The sequence below is a fragment of the Carassius carassius genome, chromosome 48 (assembly GCF_963082965.1).
Source record: "Carassius carassius chromosome 48, fCarCar2.1, whole genome shotgun sequence".
Classification (NCBI taxonomy): domain Eukaryota; kingdom Metazoa; phylum Chordata; class Actinopteri; order Cypriniformes; family Cyprinidae; genus Carassius; species Carassius carassius.
Genome location: NC_081802.1, coordinates 18,306,064 through 18,329,966, shown reverse-complemented (window position 1 = coordinate 18,329,966; position 23,903 = coordinate 18,306,064). Strand labels below are relative to the sequence as shown.

At 34.0% G+C, this 23,903-nt stretch overlaps 1 protein-coding gene across 1 annotated transcript in view; it reads left to right on the top strand.

Annotated features, from left to right (window-relative positions):
- The window catches only part of LOC132131106 (E3 ubiquitin-protein ligase RNF123-like), a 123,409-nt gene extending 100,110 nt beyond the window's left edge, over window positions 1-23,299 (top strand). Inside the window, exons 37-39 of the mRNA XM_059543045.1 lie at window positions 7,153-7,247; window positions 21,005-21,090; window positions 22,819-23,299. Coding sequence (XP_059399028.1) covers window positions 7,153-7,247; window positions 21,005-21,090; window positions 22,819-22,918 — 281 coding nt within the window. The 3' untranslated portion in view covers window positions 22,919-23,299. The remainder of the gene's footprint in view (window positions 1-7,152; window positions 7,248-21,004; window positions 21,091-22,818) is intronic.
- Window positions 23,300-23,903: the final 604 nt, after the last annotated feature.

Sequence of the window (23,903 nt, the reverse complement as noted above, 5' to 3'; positions counted from 1 at the left end):
TAATTAATAGATATTTTAATCTTGTTAAGAAAACGTAATGGCCATAAAATAATAATTATTTCATATTTCTAACAAAGTCATGAATATAAATAAACAAATATTTAGTCGCCTGGTACTTCATCAAACTACTTGAAGTGGCCAGTGATTTGCATCTTTAAAGTGCGGGCGCTTCAGCGAAATTTTGGAAATATTTTTGTAGAGAGGTGTTAATAGTGTAGCGATCTATCTTTCAAACCTAGAAGCTTTCTGTTTGTCAACATGACCAATTTGCGTTACCAAGTTGATCCTATTGTGAAAGCCAACAGTAAATGTCAAGCAATACGAATCAGTTTGGAATCGTATTGTGATTGTCTGAATCAAATGAGTCGCAAGTTGCCTACAAACTGACAAACTGTAGGTAGAAAAAAGATGTCCATGTGTCCACCCTCAAGTTGATTTGAGCCTTTTGAGTCGTTGTTTATCACCGAACTCTTCGTTCAGACAGGTTTTCTTCACACTGCCCATTGAGCTCAGCTCTGCTGGACAGCGTGGTGTGAATCTCCAGGCTTACGAGGAAGAAGCTGGTCTCTTTTGTAGTCATAGAGACCGAGGGTCGCCATGGACACCATGTCCAGCCTCAGTTCCTGTCTCTCTCTGCCAGCACTAAACTGGGTCATTGCCATCAGACTCCATTCCTGAGATCAGATTTGTTGGGAATTGTCCTTGGGTCTTTTTCAACCTGTTGCCTAAAGACTCAAGGGACACATTGCGGTCCCGCCAACATCTGAACCCAGTTGAGCAGCATGGCTAACTCAAGCAAACGGGGACACTCAGAGCCTCAGGACTTGTTTTTAGATGTAATTGGGTTACACATTTGTGACTTTGTCGGGGTTCCAGACTAAAAAGAGAGACTGTGTTCAGAATAGCTGCTAATATAAGGTACACGGTGTTCATATTTTTATTGTTGATAATATAATAGCAATGTCTGTCATTTTATCAGACATGTTTTAGAGTTTGATAAGCATCAGAAATCATTAAGTCCTTTGCTGATACTGACTGAGAGGAATGCACATTTTTGGAGTGACAGTGAATCAGATGGATTTTTTTCTTACAATCACACTGATTTTCACTTCTCAATACTTTAATTGATGTACTAGAGAGGTGTGGGTTACTTGTGGATTATTGTGATGTTTTTATCAGCTGTTTGCACTCTCATTCTGACGGCACCCATTCACTGCAGAGGAACCATTGGTGAGCAAGTTATGTAAAGCTACATTTCTCCAAATCTGATGAGGAAAGAAACTCATAACACCTGGAATAAATCTTAATACAATTTCAGTGTGCCATGGCAAAAAATGTCAACATCTCCTGATACTAATGCGGTTTCTTTAAAAAAAATAAAAATAATAATAAATATTAGAATTAATAATAATAGTATAATAATTAAAAACAGTATTTTATAATGAGGACATATACTGAGAGCTTTTTACACTGCAGTACACATAAAAAGCTGTACTCTGAACATGAAGTATGCAGAAAGCAATGCTCTGGTATTTCTTTCTGTAGTCAGTGAAAGAAAAAGTTACTTTCTCATGCTGCTTCACTTCTCTTCTCAAATCTCTCCTTCTAGTACTTTCATGAATTTTTTCATGTTTATGTGTATTTTTCCGCTCAGCTCATTACAAAACTCCGAAAGAAGGGAAGGTGCCGTCTGAACAGTATTAATTAGTATGTGGAAATATGTACCCTGCTCCATTATTTATTTTCTCTGCCAATATCAGATGTTGTGTTATTAAATTAAAACTGCTACGCTCCCTCATGCTAGCAATGTCACATCTAAGAAGTGAAACTGTCTTTATTTTATAGATCTTTATTAACGTTCTAGGCCAAACTTTCCTTCGATAGCAAGTCCAAGTCTGCAGGGCGTTTCAAATGTGAAAGACACTGATCTGTGCTCAGAATGTTATTTATTTATATCATAACATATTGTGTGTGAAGTTTAATGGAAGCGTTAGTGAAGTAGAAGTTGCTATGTTGATACTGGCATCATTTTCTGAGCCGCTGCTGATATTGTTAATGTGCTGTTTATTCCTAAGTCTTGGAAACCAATTTCTTATAGAATATATTTTTTTCAAATGAGTACAATTAAATCATGAAATATGTAACAATACAATGAAATTAATATTTTATATAATAATATGTATAATTATTAGCATATTATTATGAACGGTCCAACAGGAAATAATCATATAAAATCTTAATAAATAAGTGTAAATATATTAATGCAATCAGAATATAAAAAGTAAATCAGAATATATAGTTATAAATCTGAATATGTATATGTAATCAGGATATATAGTTATAAATCTAAATGCATAAAAGGAAATAAAAAGAAGTTGATCAGTTATAATTCTGAATATGTAAATGTAATCAGAATATATAGTTGTACATTTGAATACATAGATCAGAATAAAAAGAATTATATCAGAATATAGTTATAAATCTGAATATGTAAATGTAAATCTGAATATATAAATACAATCAGAATATAAAGTAAATTATAATATATAGTTATAAATCTGAATACATAAATCAGAATCAGTGTTGTGGGTAACGCGTTACAAAGTTACTCTAATTACTTTTTTCCTGAAATGTGTAACTTAACGTGTTAGTTTCGTGCGTAAGTAATCAGTAACTTTGTTATTTTTTTTTTAAATTAATCCGTTATTTTAAGGAAAGGAAAATCCCGACTGCAGCCTGCTTTTTGTCAGACAGTAGGCCTAGGTCTGCTGTGCCACCTGCGGATGTATCAGCGGAGCCGAAGCTCTGTGATCGTAAAGTCAATGGCTGTGATACGTCTGTGCCCTGCGCCTGACCCTGTGTGTGTGTGTTTTTTTTTTCCCGAACTCGCGGCAAGATGGCAGAGAGGACAGCGTTTGGTTTATGGACTTTGTTAAAGCGAATTTAGGCTTGTGGCTGTGAGTGACACTTTAATAATAATTAGTTCAGCTATTAAGCGATTTGTCATTTGCTTGTGTGGCAGTGAAGGATTTAATTCGGTTTGTTATCATTTTTGTTTGACAGGCAGCTGTTAATTTCTGTTAGATCGTTGGCTGGCTGGTTGTTCATCATTTCTAAATGGATTTAAATCTGCAAGCCTGTTTAAGGTTGTGTTTACAAGTAAGCATACTTGTACTTTGATAACTGCATTATTTAAAGTTAAAGAAAAATCAGGAGTTATCTTGTGGTGCTCATAATATACAGTAGGCTAGCCTAGCATACATGGACTGGGTAGGTGGGAATTTTGATTAATAATATGTTCTGTGATAATAAATAAATAAAACGCCATGTGGAATAGCCTATTGCTGACTGTCTTTCCTGTTATTGTTATCCTGCAGTGTTAATTTAGTCGGATGACTGACTGACGTTATTCATTGTCGGGAGTCACGACTTCTAGGCGCATTTAAAGGGGACGGGGGCTGTGTCTGTCATGTGTGAGCCGCTGCAAACGGCTTTTAATTTTTGGTAACGCATGAGTACTCTAACGCGTTACTTTTATGAATAGGTAACGCTGTATCATAACTGATTACTTTTAATTGATGGTAACGTTGTAACCTAACTAACTACTTTCCAAAGAAACTATACCCAACACTGATCAGAATATAAAAAATGTGATCAGAATATAGTTATAAATCTGAATTAATAAATGTAATCAGAATATAAAGTAGATCAGAATATATAGTTATAAATCTGAATATGTAAATGTAATCAGAATATATAGTTATAAATGTTAATAGATAAATCAGAATATAAAAATTAGATCAGAATATAGTTATAAATCTGAATTAATAAATGTAATCAGAATATAAAAAGTAGATCAGAAAATATAGTTATAAATCTGAATATGTAAATGTAAATCTGAATATATAAATGCAATCAGAATCTAAAATCGGAATATATTTATAAATCTGAATATATAAATGTAAATCTGAATATGTAAATGTAATCAGAATATAAAGTAAATCATAATATAGTTATAATTCTGAATATATATATATGTAATCAGAATATAAAGAAGTATTAGTATTTCTCAAGATTTTCATGATTTCTATTAATATATCAAACTTGTAACTATATGTTCTTGTTTATTTTACATATATTCATGATTTACATTTATATATTCAGTTTTGAATATAGACATTCAGATTACCTATATATACAAATGTTATGAATATTATATATAAAAAACTAATTATATTATTATGTATATAAAATCGTTATATATTATAATTTAGTTCTATTTATTTTTAAGTCAAATACATTTAAATGTATTTTACACATGCACACACATTAATATGTAATTTTATATTATACAAATATTATATTTTAAAATATTGAAATATTAATTATCAAGTAGTGTAATATAATTTAATCTAATAAGTAAATTGTATGTAAAAAGGAAACTCAGACTTAAATCTTTTTCCATTTTATATGTACTTATTCAGAATTATAACTACATATTCACAATTTACATTTATATATTCAGACTTATAAATTCAGATTTAATTCCATGTATTCATGATTTACATTTATATATTCTGATTTGCTTTTATATATTCACAATTTGCATTTATATATTCAGATTTTATATAATCACTTCCTGTTTGGTGCTTTGTATGTATTAAATAAAAGTAAATATAATATAAATAAATGTAATTTAATATCATATAAATATTTGTAAAAATATTAAATGTATAATATAGTATATTATTATGTTACATGAATTGGTTTAAGAGTGGTAGAACTCAAAATAAAATCTCACGTTAAAAAAAAAGTCCAGTCCAGCGTGCAGCTGCTGTCATGTTCAGATTGACTTCCATGTACACTCAGCTACAGCACCCATATATAATGAATGAGTGCTGGAGACAGAGCAGATAAATTGTGCCGGCTTACAGAAAGACATTCATACCAAAGAAATCAGAAGAACGAGAGAGTAATGAGGAAAGACGGGCTGTAGGTGGTCCACATTAGCACTTCAAAGGGTATGTCCACCGTCAAGCGCTCGCGCCGATCTGTGCAGGATCTAATGCCAAAATACCACAGCCTTCCTCAAACCAGCGCAGTACGACCTTCCCGTCTCATTATCCCAGCGGTTCTGAAGGAGGATTCACAGGGATGCTAATGGCCTTAATGACATTAAACCGTGTTCCTATCACAAAGCCACCAGTTTGGAAGGGGATGCGGCATAGATCTGGCTGCGCAGCTTTTGACATTGATCCTCCAGGGCGAGTCGAAGGACTAATTAATGTGTAGATGGTGTGGTAAAGATTCCTGGCTCTCCTCTGAAAGACCGCGCTGAATAGGGAGGCTCGTGGAGAGTTACTTGTGTGGTCCAAACCCTTATTAAAACATTTAAGAGTTAGTTTAGCCAAAATTCTGTCATTATTTACTCACGCTCATTGTGTCCGGAACGCGTCTGCCCTTACGTCTACTGTGAAAAAAGAAGATTAATTGGAAAATGTTGGCGTTTCTTTTTTAGATTGGGAACTAGTGGTGACAACTGAAGTAATCCATAACACTTTAATACACTAAATTATAATATAAATAATATATATATATATATTTTAATATAGAATATAATTCCGGTTTTAACTAAATATAAAAAATAATAATAATAATATAATGTAATATATGATTTAATTGTGATACTGGTTTAATTGATAATAATTTACATATTTTATATTGTATATAAACACATAGGACTTCACACACAAATGCACTCAGTGAATCTGAATTAAATGGCATTGAATTGAAAGCTAGTGAAAATAAATATATTTGAATCATAATAATAAAAAATATAAATAAATAGAATATACAAAGAAGTGAATCAAAATAATCTTAAATACTGAACATATTTGTATTTGTTTTCCTTTTCATTTTTGGAGGTTGCTGGCCTCAGTCCTTGTTTATTTTTGTTGTAAGAATGTTCCCTTATTATATTTTATATCTATTATTATTTAATTAAAAAAAATAAGCTTAAGAATCAAATTGAATCTAAACAAATCCATAGTAGCTCTTTTTAAATATTTTTTGTAGTTTGATAGCCTCATTCTCCATTTATTTCATTCATCTATGTCCATGGAGCCCCAAACCTACTATTTAGTAATAAAGCCAGAATGTTCATATTTGGATGAACTTTTAATTACAGCTACACAGGCCGAGTTTGTGTGAGATTTCCCAGTTGATTGATGCAATTGATCTGCGCTAATGAAGCTCTTTCAGACCTGGAAGTGTTTTTACAGTGATAAAGGCCAAAAGTTTCATTAACACGGCTCTCGTTTGAATGTCCCTCATAAATATTCCATGTAAATATTACTGCAACGTTCATAATGTGCAGGTGTGACGTATGCTCTGCAGCAGATGCTGACCGAGAGGGTCTCCAGAAAATCACCAAACCTAGAAGGCGCGAACCGATCGTTCTGCCGTCATCAGGACAATCTGCCAGAGCTTCTGGATGGGTGCCGTGAATTATTGGCAAAGCACGCACTGTAACATCATCACACACGGAATCTCACCTATTAAGACAAATCAGACTTGTTTATCCTGCTTGAACACACATAACACACTCAAACATGAATAACTGAAGCGTAATAAATTCAAATGTTTGGATTATAATACTGTTCCGATTATAAAATTATTTTAGGCTTTCACAACAAGGACCGTTTTTTTTTTTTTGAATGCCTTTTTTAAATTAACATGACATAATAATTACAAAATGTAATATAAAAATCATAAAATGACATCTGTCAGCAGTTGTTAACTGAAACATGCAAACTAGCCAAACCTTGCCTCCGTGTTTTCCCCTGCTGTGTGATTCTAGCTACAGTCATTTTAACATTAGATCCCGTAACATCGTGCTTCTCCACTTCGTCTTCCACTCGCAATCAAGACGCAGACTGTCATCATCAGTCCAACACAGCGATGATTGCCAATGTTCCTGGGGAATCGAACCCACAACCATGCGCTTTTTTTGTATAAATGGAAGGATTCTATAGTGCATTCTATAATGACGTTGAACGGACGTTGCCATGGTCGTGGAAAGCTCAGCAGTGAGTGCTTCCTGAAATGCACACTGTGTAAAGTCTCACATTTGTTGTGTTTGTTTTTGCGCAGATACGGACTACATCAGCACGGAGGAAGAGCAGAAGGTAGAACAGATGCTAACGTTCCTGACGGAGGAGTCCAAGCAGGCAGCTGCCAGCACAGCGGTGAGTACAGCTTCAGCTCAAATCTGCCTCTGTCAGACAGCAGTACGGGGTCTGTCACCTCACTTAAAATGAATCGGTTAGCTTACAACTGCCAGAAGTAACATTTGATATTTGAACATTTCAGTATTCCAGCATCATAAACGCTTCTGCAGACCTTAGTGAGTTTAGTAGCACTTCTAGGACTTCAGTCCAAAAAAAAACTAATTTTTCAGCAGCTATTCTGAAATATTCCAGTGCTATCTGTAGTGTTTTTGTGGTGGTGTGCCATGAAAATCTACTGGTATTCGTTATGCAGTTCTATAATATGTCTGTGACCATTGTACCCTCAAGGAGCCAGATATTCAGTAATCATTCAACTATTTAGACAGTGACAAAGAAACAATCATTAGTTGATTTATTTATAATTTTTTGTTTGTTTGATAAATATCGAGTCTTGATGAATTACGGTATGTATTTATATGAGATGGAAACTTATTTCTATACAAAAATGGACTAATATTGTGAATAATGCAAGGTCTGGTTGAACTAAAATTGTTGGGAAAAAATTGCAAAAGAATGCAAAGTTTCTTCAGTTGTTTGTGGAAAACGAAACTTTTGCTAAGTTTCTTGGGGGAATGGAGTACTTTTGGGCGCATGCAGTACTTTTGCAAGAAACTTTTGCCAGTTGTTTGAGAGAACAAAGTTTCTTGGAGGAGTGCACAACTTTTATGAGAGAATGCTTGGTTTCTCGGGAAAACAATATTTTCGCAAGAGCATGCAACGTTGCTTGGGTGAATGCAATACTTTTGGGAGAACAAAATACATTTTTTGAGAGAAATTGCAAAGTTTCTCAGGAGAACATGATACTTTTGCAAGAGAACCCAACATTTTTAGGTGAACAAAACTTGCAAAGACAAAATGCAAACTAACTTTTCCTCAGATCTCCTTTTTGTTTTTTGTTTTGGTTTTTAACGCCATGTCCTTTTAGTGGCTCTGTAATTCATGCAACAAATGACATAAGAATGGTTTTACGTGCAAACTCATAAATTCTCCCTGCTGGTTTTTCCTAATGTCTCGAACTGATGTGTACCTGACTGTCATTCAGCAAATGACACGCACAAAAAAATCAGCACGTTTTCAGTGGATGTATAACATGGTTTTGAAAATTAGACACAACCTAGAAACTGACAACATATAGATCCAACTGTCCTTCAAAAGGCTCGATTCAATCACAAAAGTGAAGCGATTCATTCATCTATGGTATCTTCTTCTCCGTCCTCCTCCGTCTTATACTCTTAATTTGTAATGGCTCTACCTGTTGAACTGAACCAATGGAAGTCACCAGTGTCACCACAGTAAACTACTTCTTTATGGTCCTTCAAGCACCTTAAGCATAAATCCTGCTGTAGCTTTTAGCAGCGTGACGGTGGGTGGCAATAAAAGCCAGCTAGTGATTTTCTGAAGTGGAATCACAAAGTACCCAGAGATTTCTGTTGCATAATGTTAATGTAATGGCAGGTCTTTCCTCAGCCGGTCCACCGCAGCATTAGACAGCAGAAAGTGAAGCTCTTCCCCCAAGAGCTTCCCCTCTGCAGAGAAATATGATCCATTCCCATCTCCCACAATGCAGCAGTAGACCCACCTCAGCACAGAGCGTCCAGTTCAGTTCAAACAGATAATTCTGCTCTGCAGTCTGCTGCGTCACAACAACACCAGGAATGAGTATGATTATGTTCTCTAATAGCTATATAACCTTATGATAATCATGTTACAATAGGAAATATTAGAAAAAAAATGTAATATTGTGATGTATTATTACGATTTAAAATAATTGTTTTTAAATGTATTATACTTTAAATGATCATTTACTTCTGTGATGCAAAGCTGAATTTTTAGGATCATTATCACATGATCCTTTAGAAATCATTCTAATATGATGATTCATTATCAAAGTCGGAAACAGTTCTGCTGATTAATATTTTTTCAGAAAGTGATACTTTTTTAGGATACTTTGATGAATAAAAAGAAAAAAAACAAAACAAAGAAGCTATGTTTTTAAAATATAAATATTTTGTAATAACAATATACACTACTGGTCAGTAATTTGGGGTCAGTAATTTTTTTTTCTTTTTTTTATAAATAAAATCAATACTTTTATTCAGCAAGGATGTGTTAAATTGATTAAAAGTGATAGTAAAGAAAATATATTATTAGAATTATTATTTTTTTTTTATAAATGCAGTTCTTTTTAACCTTTTATTGATCAAATATATGAGACAGCAGAACTGTTTCCAACACTCATAATAAATCAGAATATTAGAATGATTCTAAATGATCATGTGATCGACTGATGTTACATGTGACACTGAAGGCTGGAGGAGTGATGCTGAAAATTCAGCTTTGCATCACAGGAATAAATTATTTGTTAAAGTATATTCAAACAGAAAACTATTATTTTAAGTTGTAATAATATTTCACAATATTAATGTTTTTTCTGTATTTTTGATCAAATAAATGCAGGCTTGATGAGCAGAAGAAACTTCTTTCAAAAACATTAAAAATAGTAATGTTTCCAAACTTTTGGTCTGTACTTTATATAAATATATATATATATATATATATATATATATATATATATATATATACATATATATATATATATATATATATATATATATATATATATATATATATATATATATCATCACATGAATATTGAAATCAAGTAGTGAAGTTGATACACATTTTAAGGCAACATCTAAATATTGAAAAAAAAAAATTGTATTTGTCATCTGCTCCTCTAAAACAATAAGAAATGATGAGGCATATGGGAAATAAACCTTCTGCATTGCAGCAGTCACATTTAATTTGCACCACAAGGTGTAAATTGTCACATTTTTACCTCCCGAGATTTTTATGTGTTGGTTTCTCTGTTTACTTCTAAATCCGTCTCTTGTCATTTATTTTCTTGGAGCAGATTGCAGAGTGTCTGACACTATATTTTGGGTCCGAGCAGCATCATTTGAATGATATTCCAAAACATATTTGCGCTTCAGAGAACCGCTGCAGTAATTATCGTCAGTTTTCTGTCATTACACTACGTATAAAGAATTCTGCCAATTTACAGATGCAATCATGAGGTAGTGTGAGTCTCAGATAAACCAACAATTTATTCACAGTTGGCAACATTTTTGAGATGGTCTGATTATTTGAGATGGTCAGGTAAGTATGTGTTCAGTTGTGTATGTGTAATTTTATGTGTAATTTTATACATAATGTTAATTTATACAGATAAAATCAAACTACATTTATTTTAACTAAATATTCCAAATTTAAAGCAGAAATACAGCATTTTAGGCTCATACGTGTCTAATGTGTTAAACTGAAGCTGACAACATATAGTATTATATATTATAACATATAGTGTAGTGTTCCTGTAGCTCAATTGGTAGAGCATTGCGTTAGCAGCACAAGGTTGTGGGTTCGATTCCCAGGGAGCACATGATAGGTAAAAAACAAAATGTTAGCCTGAATGCACTGTAAGTCGCTTTTGATAAAAGCGTCTGTTAAATGTAAATGTAATAAATAGTATTTTCCAGTAAGCACAGTCATTGGATCATCTGGGGGCAGATGTACATGCAAACCCATTTATTAATGCAAATCACATTGCTGCATCTGGTTAACACTGAGAGAACAGAACAGGATGGTTTTCCATATTTATAATCTGGCCACAGTTTATATATATATATATATATATATATATATATATATATATATATAAGCTAATGCAATATTGTTATGTGTTACGATGGCATCTTTTATGAGCCATCACTATGCATTGCTACAATAATCCTACTTACTCATATATTCAACCTTTGATTAAAAGTTAATACATCATGTCTCTATAGGTCAGCCTTTGTTAATCAGGACTGTGGTTTTTATATAGATGTTCGGCTTTATACGTTTAACATTTCAAGTTGAATAAATCAACATTTGTTTTCTGAACTAACAACTTGAATGAACAATGAACTGTATATTTATGAATGAACATTAACCTACATAAATAAATGTTGTTTAAACCTTTTTTTCACTGATATTTGATGCATGACTTTTTTAGAGTGAAAGCTACTATATTCAACAAGAAAAATATGTAGGACAGGATTTGATTTTAATTTCAATGGATGTGATTATGAGAAGTAAGGGTGTTTCATAATAAAGTCAGGCTGTTTATGGGCGGGGTTCATAAATAAGAGGACTTGGTTATGTCACTTGAATAGGAAAGTTGTTTTAGAGGAGATTTTGATGACTACGAACTTGTGAATTGTGCTTGAAACTTTGCATAGAGCATGTTTTGGGTCTTAAGCATCTTTGCAGGAGCTGCTCCTATCATTAGCTCATTGAGCGAGTGTATTCGTGTGGGTGATTGTTTCCACACTCGCTGACATTTGTTTACGCTCCTCTGCCAAGTGCACTTTGCCTCTGACGTCCAGGGTAACAAAGCGTGTGGCCTGTCTTTTGTGGCGCAGCAATCTGGTCCGTGTGTGTGTGTGTGTGTGTGTGTTGGGCTCTATACACATTTCTCTGTAAAGTGATGTCTGATTACCAGTCATTTCTTCTAGCCGTGAGCAGCTCTCGCCTCCAACAAAGAGAACAAAGCCCTCATCTGCACTTAGCGATGATCATTAACACCCCCTCTGTAATTGTTCCCAGTTTTTCATTGGTAAACAAGTAAAAAAAGAGAAAGTCTCTCCCAGTCTCGGTTGTGTGAGATTATATATTTAGCTTTAATTTATTTTTATTTAAGTTTGAGTTTGAGTAATGTTAGTACTTTTATTTTAAACTGAAACTCTATTTTAAGCTTTAAAAATCTTTTTTTTAAGCTTTAATTTAATATCTATAAAACAAATAGATTTAGTCTTAGTTAACAATAACAACACTGCACTAAAAGCAACGTTATGAAATACATTTGTTTTTTGATTCAAGGTTATTTTGTCTAGCGCTTTTTACAATACAAATTGTTACAAAGCAACTTTACAGAAAATTATGTTTCTACTATATTTGATAACACACCAGAAGGGATTTTTTTAGGAATTTTTATTGTTTCTGCACCAGATTTGCCAAGAATTGTGGTGCAAGCATGGGCACAGATATTCTGATAAGCAAAGTTGTGCTCTGTTTACTATATTTTTGAGGTTCCCGGCAGATTACCACAATCTGACATACTTTACTATAACTGGGGCCTTTTAAAATGCTGTAACTCTGCTTGATGGGACCACTTGTTTGATAAATTACTTTTGCGATAATTACATAAAATGTACAAAAACTACGGATTCTGTATGCTTTCCACAGGTAGGAAGTATTTTGCACCTGGAAAACCTAGCTTGTGGATTGCTAAGGGAAAAAAAATTATGGAATAACTAATCAGTGGTTTTGCAAATGTTTGCGAAACTCGTGTGAAGTCTTCGTTAGACAATCAGATCTACTTTTTTTTGCACTGAGAAATGGTTTTTGCGACTAGTTCACCTGTAAACAAAATTATGTTTATAAAATACCAGGCTGATACAATGTACTGTTTTGAGAAAAACAAATCTCTGGATTTGCCACAGTTTGCAAAACTCTTGCGAAGTCTTCATTAGACAGTTCATTAGAGTTTTGTATGAAGAATTTAGTAGATACCCATCGGCAGAACTTCATTTTGTCTTGTGGACCAACATTAATGTGCCAATCTATCTGTACAAGTGCCAGTGTAGTGAGGAAATAGCACTTTAGACATTATTTTAAAGGGGCACACGTAGCAGTTTCACATAGCGACATTTGCACAAGCAAGTGTTTAAACAGGTTGTGTGCTCATTGCGTGCTGCAATCAATGTTATCGATCTCTGAAGATGTAAGGAAGAATGATCACCAACGGTTTGCATTGGAAAGTTCAGGGATGTGCAGCACAGAAATTGAATTGAGTATGCCTTTAATTTAATTCCTGAATCTGAATCCTGAATCGTATTTGCAATTGTAGATGCAAAATGTGTAAGAAAACAAAACTAAGATTCTAAATAAATAAATATTACTTAAAAATAGGCAATTCAGTTCAAATGTAATGCATTTTGTTGACTACCTAGGGTAAATACTACACCAGAGTAAAGTTTGAACAGTGTGAAACCACTCACATTTTGTAGAAATCTAGTTTAGTTTCATATTTTCTTGCAGACGTTTGTATCATAACTATATTTCTCTGGTGCTCATGGCAGGAAGAAAAACATGTCAGTATTGAGCCAAATTGCCATCGAAATACCAAGTTAGCACTCTGTATTCTCTGTAGTTACTGTGGTTGCCTGACCAGAGGTCACTTTTCTAAAATACTTGAAGTGCTTTGAAGTTCCCAGACTTATTTCCTGTCTGTGCCTTGTCCTAGATTTCTGCTTTCATGAAGACATGAGCTTAGAAAATCTGTTTGCTCGAATTAAATAAATCAATCAATGATACACCAGAGTGGAAGTGGAATATGACAGTTTTTTAAATCTGCTGGCTCTCATTTGGAAAATCATCTCCTACACATTTTTGACAAATCTCCATCAGTATGATTCAGTGTGATCCATTCCTGCACGGACAAGCCGTTTGGGTGAGCGCTGATATTCCTGCAAGAAACAGTTATTTTCACTTCAGGAATTACTCAGATTACTTGATTACTCAGGATGTAGTTGTGGCATTTTTGACAGCACGTTGAGCTAATTCTCTTCAGGAAAGACTTTATGGGCACTTAACTGTGAAGAAAGCTACAATTTGAACTCCCAGCAAACATATGTAGTCTCCAGTTGGCTTTAAAGTAAGCTGAGATTGACATTTCTTGGTGACCCGAAAGTCCAGAGAGGAATTCTTTATTTATTTTCAAGAAGCTGCCAGCCTGGCTGTTACATAAGGTGATGAATGGAAATGATGGGACTGGGCGATAGCAGGGTTAGTACTGAATATTAAAGATAAAAATAAGATGGAAACTATTTATGCTTTAGTTAAATTTAGCATTTAACATTTTCATAAACGTAAAAAAAAAAAAAAAAGATTGTATTTATTTTATTTAAATTTTTTACAAGTAACATTTGTGGTGAAAAAAAAATACTATAATGATGAAAAAAGAATATGATAAATAAGTCATCAGTTATGGTTAACACAAGTTTAATCTTCATAATTGTTCAGAATGAATGGACATGGATGTATGTATTTACTTTAAATTGATCTCCAGTAAAATTTTGTAATGAAGCACAATTCAAGTACCAGTGTTGTTTTGAACTAAAATAAAATACTACAATTTTGTATTTTTTAAATTGTTAATTGAAATAAAGCTATAAAAGTATTTATTCCAATTGAATACAACTTTGTATTTCAACTACCGGTAATATCATAATTTAAATGTTGTGAATTGAAAATTGAAATATAAAAAACTAATAAAAATGACAAAAGCACACAACAAAATCACAAAAATTTAAAGTAAAAATTTTATTAAGTAAAAATTTCCCCCAAATGATACCTTATTATGTATATAATAAAGTACAGTTACTCCAGTATTGTTATTAACTACAACTAAAACGTTTAACTATATATTTATATATATAAATGTTGATAAAATAGACAATTTTAAAAAATTAGGCTGAAAAAAATTAACCACAAATTTTAAATAAAATACTAAAACTGAAATAAAAATTAGTGAAAGCTAAATAGAAATCTGAATAAAATTATTAAAAATGACCACAGCACATAACAAAATTTAAATTCAAGCTAAAATTAAATGTAAAAGGCGAAGCATTTAAAAGCAAAAGCTATTTAAATTTGTATTATATTGAATTGATTCACCATATCAGATGAATGGGAAAATTATTTTCTCTATCAACCTGGCAAATATTCCACATTTTATAATTCCGCTGGATTGGAAAACGCATCTATAATACTGCAATAGTTTCCACACTTGACCTATTTTCAGTGCTTCCATCACTGAATCCGTCACTGAGTTTACTGACTGCTCAAGATATTTTAATAATTGACAGAAAAGCACTGACACGTCTGGCCCAAAAATGTTTTGTTTATGTAGTCGCTTAAACCAGTTTCAAGATCTCATCAGTATTACAAAAAGGTAGAGACAACATCTGCTTGGATATGAATAATTCAGCATTTTTTGGTCTGGGGATGTATTTGTTTTAGCATTCATATCCTGTAGTACAGCCCTAAAACTTAGATATGCAGTTCTATGAAATATGTGATGCATTGATATGAAGCATCTGTAAACAAACTCTCTTCAAAAAGTCTCTTGAATACATGAATAGTGATACTCATAGTGAACACATAAACTGTGTTCTTGCTTAAAAGAAAAAAAAAAAAAAAACGTGTTTACTGGTGTATATATGTAAAACAGCATATGATCAAGAACCATTAGCCTCCAGTCTCTAAATATTGTCCCAGGCCCATCAGAATATAAAGGTCATTTGTCAGTGCGCTTAATTGTTTATTTAAATATTAATTTAATGTATATTTAATATAGATAATAAATATTAATGATGGAAATTATTATTATTTGCTTATAGTGCTTTGATAAAAGAAAGAAAGAAAGAAAGAGAATAGAATAGAATAGAATAGAAATCTACACAGGACAAATGGAATGTAGAAAGATGAATGGATGTGATTAGACTTGATGATACTGAACATCTCACATCTTCATAATGCAGTTTGGAACATTTGAACTGTATTTTCATAAGAGATATTACATGGCTCCGTGGAATACTTGATTCTGATTGGTCAGTTGTGTATGTTATCCCTTGATAACAACTGGTAAAAGCTGATAACACAGGTTCATCCGGGTAACTGAAGTCGGTACTATACTCTTGCTAGGAACAATTTTTGCTGTATCAGTTTCCTGTTTCCTTTTGGCTGATATACCTAAGGCATCTTTGTCACTGATTTAATTTGCATTAATCTGCGTTGATTTGATGTGCATTGTTTTTGTCGTTTTTTTACTAACTAAGCCATGAAATCAGTTTCTTGTTGACTTTAGCCTCACAGAAGTCAATCTCCAATCAAGCAGCTTTTTGTTGGTCAACATGTCGAATTTGCATGACCAACTTGAACACGAGCAAAATCTCTGTGGGGAAATATTTCGACCTCAAGCTAAACTCCTGAACGTGCAGATTTGTAGTAGAATGACTTTGCAGAGCAACCTGGACGGATTCACTGAAAAAGGAACATTTGCTGAATATTTAATAACCCTCAGGTAATCCAAGACGGAGATGAGTTTGTTTCCTCATCAGATTTGGAAAAATGTAGCATCACATCACATGCTCACAAATGGATCCTCTGCAGTGAACAGGTGCCGTCAGAATGAGAGTCCAAACTTGTAATTTTGCCATAAGTGGTAGTTTAAAGTTTAAAACCTCTTAATGATGCGTTTGTTTCTTTATAAACAGCTTTTCACTTCTCAAGACATTAAGCGATGGATTGGAGTGGTGTGGATTATTGTGATGTTTTTATGAGTTGTTTGGACTCTCATTCTGACGGCACCCATTCACTGCAAATGATCTATTGGTGAGCAAGTTATGCAATGCTACATTTTTACAATTCTGATGAATAAGCAAACTGATCTATGCCTTTGATGACGAGAAGGTGAGGGCGTTTTCACCAAATCTTCTCAAAGTCACACAGTGCCAGTCTTGACTTTGACTGATTTCTCTATTAGTTTGCACTCACTGACTAGAGTAACAATATGAATTGAGTAAAGCAGCCAGCAGTTTTATCAGGCTGCCATGAACCAGAGTGAACCAGCCCAGTCAAGGTCACTCTCTGTCCCTGCAAATTACCTTGAAATAGTGGCTATCTTCCCTCGTTACACAGACACAAGATCTGAAGGTAATAGCTCAGAAGAGACGGACGGAGGAGGAAGTGAATTAGATTTTAAGGGGCTTGTATTTCCTTCGTCTCAGCTTAGAGACCAGACAGAAACCCAATCTTTCTTCTTGAAACAAAGTTTGACTTTGAGAATGGAAGGACATTGGGGAAGACCAGACCCCATTCACATTAAAGAGCCGCATGAGAAACTGATGAAGAACCTGATAGCCTGGCTATCTGGGTAACTGAAGATATATCAGTGGTTTACTCTCCAAAATTGATTGCGTCAGTACAGTGCCTTTTAAAATGAACTGAAGTGCTGCTTTCCACCCCACATTCTATTTTCAATCAGTTTAGATGTACAGTTCAATGATATTAAATGGATCTTAATAACTTAATAACCTGTCCTCTGTGCCCTTGGCTTAATTTCGTACAGGTCTGTCAAGGACTGTCCGTCCATAACATACAATCATTGTAGAGGCCTCACAAGTTGTTGAAGGAAAGTTTGAGTGCTTGTGTAAAAAAATAAGTATAATTTATATTAATTAGTCATTTGACATGATGTTAGAATTTTTTTTTACCAATATAAAGCACAGTAAAAAACTTCTGACTACAGATTCCTCCAAATATATATGTTAATTATTGTGTAAATAGTTGAATAGTTGTAATTTTATATTAAAATTTTAATTAAAAAAATAAATTATTATAATTATTATATTATATGTTAAAGCATAAATACATATATATATATATATATATATATATATATATATATATATATGTATATATATATATATATATATATATTAGTGGTGGGCCGTTATCGGCGTTAACGAGAGACTCTTATCGGGCGATAAAAAAATATCCCCGTTAATCTATTCTCAAAGTTGGGTTGGGAGCTGGGTCTTTACTAAGCAAGCTATGATGACTTTCATCTTGATATTTTATATAACCCGACTGGCTGAGGCCAGCCTAAAAAGATGCTCAGGACAGTTGACGGGCCACTGCTGCGCATCGTCACGAAAGCTTATCTTTTTCACGCGTTTTTAAGCTTTACCGCTTGTCGATTTAAACATTAAAGCATCCAAACACAAGACGTGGTAAGACTGAACAGAGTAGCTGGTTACTCGCGCGCTGTGTTCGGTGCGCACAAGAGATCGAGAGCCGCGTATCACGGACAGCGACACTGAACCGAGCTCTCTTCTGCAAAGTTCTCCTCGAAGTCCCTCCTACACCTGAACCAACAAATACAAATGAAATGAAATGAAAATCACTCACTGCTCTTGACTGAATTACTCTGTAGTTTTAACAGTCAAACCAAAAATTATTCAGACACCAGATTTAATTTTTGATATATATAGCAAAACTGCAATAATGTGAGAAATGTTGAAGGTGTCTGAATAAATGTAGGCTTGATTGTATATTTCATTTTTACATTGAAGACTATCCAGTGCTATTTTACATTTAATTATTTGGTTTCTGTGCCTTGACACCTACAAACTTGAAAAAAAAACTTAAACATTGTGTAAATAGCACAAAATAAACGAACATACAAATTAAACAGCAGCAAGGACTCAATGTGCTTCCACACAGGACGCGTTTGCAGTTCGCTACTCGGTACGTAAACGATCGCTGCACTGCTGCAGACGCAACGCTCCTGGAACGCATCTGCAATCCGTTAACATGGGTGCGTAAAAAAACATGCAATGCATACGCACTGCAGACGGAGTACGTGTGAAACAGGCGTAAGGTTGTTTGCACCTTGTACAATGTGGAATTAGTTTACAGCTTTTTCAAGCACTTTGTGATGCATTTTGGAAACAGGAGATGAGCCCCTGGTCTAATGCACCACCTGTCTTGATAAACCCCTTCTCAAAGACTTATGTTTGTCAATTTTATTCTGGTAACACACATATTCTGAATGCCGTCAGCAGAATTCGAATGAACCATTTTAATTTAGATTAATCTAGATTAATTTCAAGATCACAGTGAGATTAATCTAGATTAAAAAAAATAATCTATGGCCACCGCTAATATATATATATATATTTATTTTCATTATTATATAATGGTAATTATCATGAAGGAAAAAAGATCTTATGCAATTTGGTTTATTGTTAAATAATTTATTTTAATAATGTATAATCACTTATTTATTTATTTGTATTTTTTTATTGTATTTTCCATTTTTTAATATTTTGTAAAATAGTTGTAGTTTGCATTTGGTGATTTTGTTATTTGGTGTCTTATCTGGTCATTAAGTCTATTGTAATAAATTATTATTATTATTGTTGTTATTATTATTATTATTATTATTATTATTTAAAAACAGTTAAAATAGTGGGTACAATAAGTGATTTGTCCATCATATTGGATTATTGCTAATTTAAAGTGAAATAGGAGAATATGTTAGCAGTAGGATTCAAGGCGAAAAAGAAAAATGCATAAGCATAAAAATATAAGGTTGTTATGTTCTGTGGTGTGTGGAGTCCCCATAAAATCAGTACAAAGAACTCAATTAACACTTGCAGCCATGTTCCCTTCCTTCCCAGCTGAGGAAAAAGCCTTGGGATGAAAGTGTAGAGATTACGGGAGCCTCGTGTGACTCAGGCTGAAGGATGGAAGGAGAATATTCATCAGTATTTTATGTGGCTGCTTCAGGCAGCTTTTAGATTTTGCCCAGAAAACCACAAATTCACTTTTTTCAGTAAGTCTAAATTCATATTGGGTGCCACTCGAACACAGTAAGATCCTAGAAAGTAGGTAGATGCTTAAGAAATTGAATTTCAGGGATTCAGATTAGATTTTTGAAATCCTCAGTTTAATTATCAATTGAATCTTCTATTCCCCAGTGTTATATACAGAAGTGAGTACGTCGGAGTCACAGAAAAGGAATATGCATCTTCTGATGTCTTTGTACATATGTGTTCTAGTTTGACATTTCTGAGGGCTGAATTTATTTTTGTGTGTGTCGTCCCCTTGGGATGAGGGGATAATGTTTTCTTTGAAATGTCATACATGTGACTGCTTTAATGTGCAGGTGCAGGTGCAGGTGTCCTACATACATAAGTAAATAGCATATGAATAGAGGAATAAAATAGTATCTGTTTGCCTGCCTAACCTATATCACACAATATATATTAATATTGTCAGTTTCACTTTATTAGTTTTTATATCCATAAAGCTGGTTGTTGGTTTTATAATGTGCGTGTATGTTATTAATATTTATGTTCAAAAATGTATTATAAATTTTTTGTGTTTGTTTGTTTGTTTGTTTGTTTGACATTTAATTGTAATTTAAGCCATTTTTCAATGTCAAATATTTTTAAGTCAAAATAAAAAGCCTAACGTCTTTTTTGTGGCATGCAGAACAAACAAATTCATGTGTTTTGGAAGCAGATATGACAGAATTCACATATTTGTGCGAGCTATTCCTTTAGCACGCTGTACTCTCTCCTGCTTGACTGTGTAATAACAAGGCTTACATATTAATTAGATGCTTGTAAACTAATGAAGCTCCATCAGCCTGTTTCGAGGGGTCAGGGGTCAAGCTCTGTTCTCTTGCTGCTAATTACAAAAAGTACATGCTGTGCAGGTGAAAATCTGTTCCTTTTGAGTATGTATAAGGAAATAAAACGAGGTCTTCTGTTGCATAAGAAATTCTGAAATTTTAAGAAATTCTCATTTATTGATTAAAAAGTGAATTCTTCGTAATAATATTACGTTTTATTCATGCATGCGCTATGCAATATTTTTAATGACCATAACAAAAGATTCAATCAGTGTTTAATTTAAATATTGTTTGTCTAATATATAGTTGGTCTTCTGACATTTTTGTCATTCGCATCTCTTTCATTCTGGAACCTCTTTCAGGAATTTACCACACGGTGGATTGAATCAGTGTTTTTCTTTCACAGCCGACCAGCGAGGACGATCTCTGCCCGATCTGCTATGCACACTCCATATCAGCCATCTTCAAGCCCTGCTCCCACAAATCCTGCAAGTGAGTTCCTGCCAACATCATATCAACAGCTCCGTTCTCCCATTCACTCCTCCATTTACCAGATTAACACTGTGCCGTTAAACACTTCAATGGCCATTACTTATATGTAAACATTAACACCGCTTGTAATACTATGGATAGGTTACCACTGTTGTGATACTTCCACTGCCAGTGCTGCGTAGATTACTTAAGAAATTGTAGTTCATTACTGATAGCCATGCATGACGGTAATGTAATGTAATGTAATCTATTGGATTACACACATTGGGTAATGTATCGCGACTACTTTTTGATTATGTTTATAATTACATAATCTAATTCGTTATTTTTCCTAACTGACGCTCGTTAACCGATTATAACCGTTTACCGACAAGATCATTTAAAATAAGAATTTAATTGAATTAGAAAGGATAAGTGTCTGTGACATGTTAAAAATAACGTACTTACTATTTTTTGTTCCCCGGGGATTAATTTCACATGCGCAAAAAGCAACGGACAACAGAACATGAGGATTCACATGGTCAACACACATCACATCACGCACCTGCAGCGCTTCTGCGAGCGGAGAAAAACATAATAAAGCTAGGCTATATATATAGCAAATAAATAGGTCTATATGATAAATATATTTTTACTTGAATAATTAATTACAAAAATGAAACGCAGAGTTTAGGTTTCTTTTTCGTGCTGCACGATAGGAAAGAGACGGCAGATAGCGGCATCCTATTTTTCTTTACGCTTATTTTACGCACAAATATTTGTTTTATTGTGAATGTACACAAAATAAAGGCAAACCGTTTACAATTCAGATTATCTTTATGACTAAAAGGAGAAGTTGCTTCCACTGTTAGAAGGAAAAAAAATCAGTGATTGCGCTGGCATGGCATGCGCGCACAAAGTTAAACTTTGGTACTTTGACAATGCAGCCTGTTCATTATCATAATAAAATACAGTTAGTCAAACATATGGAGAAAATAAACACACCCTGCTCAGTTTAAATATGGTAATAAATCTGTCTTGTTATGTGTTATCACCGTACCGCCATGATGTTATGCAAAACATTTTGTTTTATGTGGATATTGGAATGCGAGTGAAGTACATAATAAATAATAATTTGGCATTCAAATACATCGCGAATATGGAAACTTTTGATTTTGTGTCAAATGAGAGAACCAATGTTGGTTTCAGTTTCGTTTTAGCCCAAATTAATTCGTTTTGCCTTGTAGTTTATGTTGCTATAACTTCTTTTTTTTAAATAGGCTACTGTAATTGAAAGGATTTGTTGTAGAGTTAGTGGAACTAAAATAGCATAGCTATGTTTACCATGTTTATTATAATGTTTGTAAACATTTGCGTCGGCATTAGGACTATTTCTGAACGAAATAATAAAATGCGACTTAATAGGCTATTAGTATAGGTTTTTTTTTCCTCTTTCTAAAAAACTATAAAAAATAAAAAATATATGAATAACATAGCCTATTTTAACAATGCAGCAAACCTCAGTCTCAGCACTGCGTTGAAGCTGTCACAATACCAATCATTTACATCAAAACTGTGCTCTCAATCGAATGAAATTTCTTGGCAGTTTGCTTTTGGTTTGCTTGACGTATATCATGAAGTGTGGCACAGATAACTCACGCTGTGACGTGATTCAGCGCTCTTTAAATGATTAAATGTCACTGACGTACCCATCTCTCGCTTCCTCACTCACTTTGTCTTTTATTTCAGGGCCTGTATCAATCAGCACTTGATGAATAACAAGGACTGCTTCTTCTGCAAGGCCACTATCACTGGAGTGGATGATTACACTAAACCGGCCAGCTCTTAGTGGGCCCTTCACACACACACACACACACACACACACGCACGCACACACACACACACACATACACACACACACACACCCACATTCGGTGTTCAAAATCCACATTATGTACACTTTCCCCAAAGACTTCACTTCAGAAACACATATTCAGGTTGGACTCATCGTTTCCACTCAGTCCATGTACGGTCATCATCCCATCACTGTTGCTTCTGCCAGCATTGCCCATCTGCACTAGCGTATCATAACATTTAGTCCTCTGACGAATGGAACAAGGCCGTGCAAGGCAATCGTTCTTCCCAGGTGTCTTTGTGATGAATGGATGAGATCCTGTTTAGTGCCGTGCGCTCGTGGTGCTTCTGAAGGAGCAGCTGAAAAGCTGAATGTGGGAGAGTCATGATGACAGATTTAATCTCTCGCCACTGTCTCAATCTCTTCTTTCTTCGCTCATGTTCTCATCTGTTTTCAGACTTCATCTCATCTCTGGCTCTCTCTCTCTCCTCATCTCTTGTCTCATCTCATTTTTTTCTTTGCTTCTCTCATCTCTTCCCTTCTCATTCTTGTACCTTTTCTTATCTTGTCGCTTCTCATCTCATTTTGGTCTCCTTCTCCTTTCTTCTCGTCTCTTCTCACAAACTCTGGTTACATTATCATATCAGGAAGTCAGATATAAACTCAGAGAACAGTTTTTCACATCACTCTGTATTTGCTAAAGTTTTTATACTCCGTACTGACGGCCATATTTGACATAATGACAACATGTAGTGTCACACTAAGCAGAACCTACAATCGCTTCTGATTGTTGTACATGATGTTCTACATGAAAAGGAGACCGTGTCAGGACATGGACCGTTTACACTGAGATGTGAATGCAGTTTGATCTGTGAGAGATTTCCTCCGCTACATGTTCTCCATTCGGCCAGCTTTCACGTTTGATCTGACATTATAACGGTGTGGTGTTTGTGAATGTTCAGCTTTCCTCATACCCAGA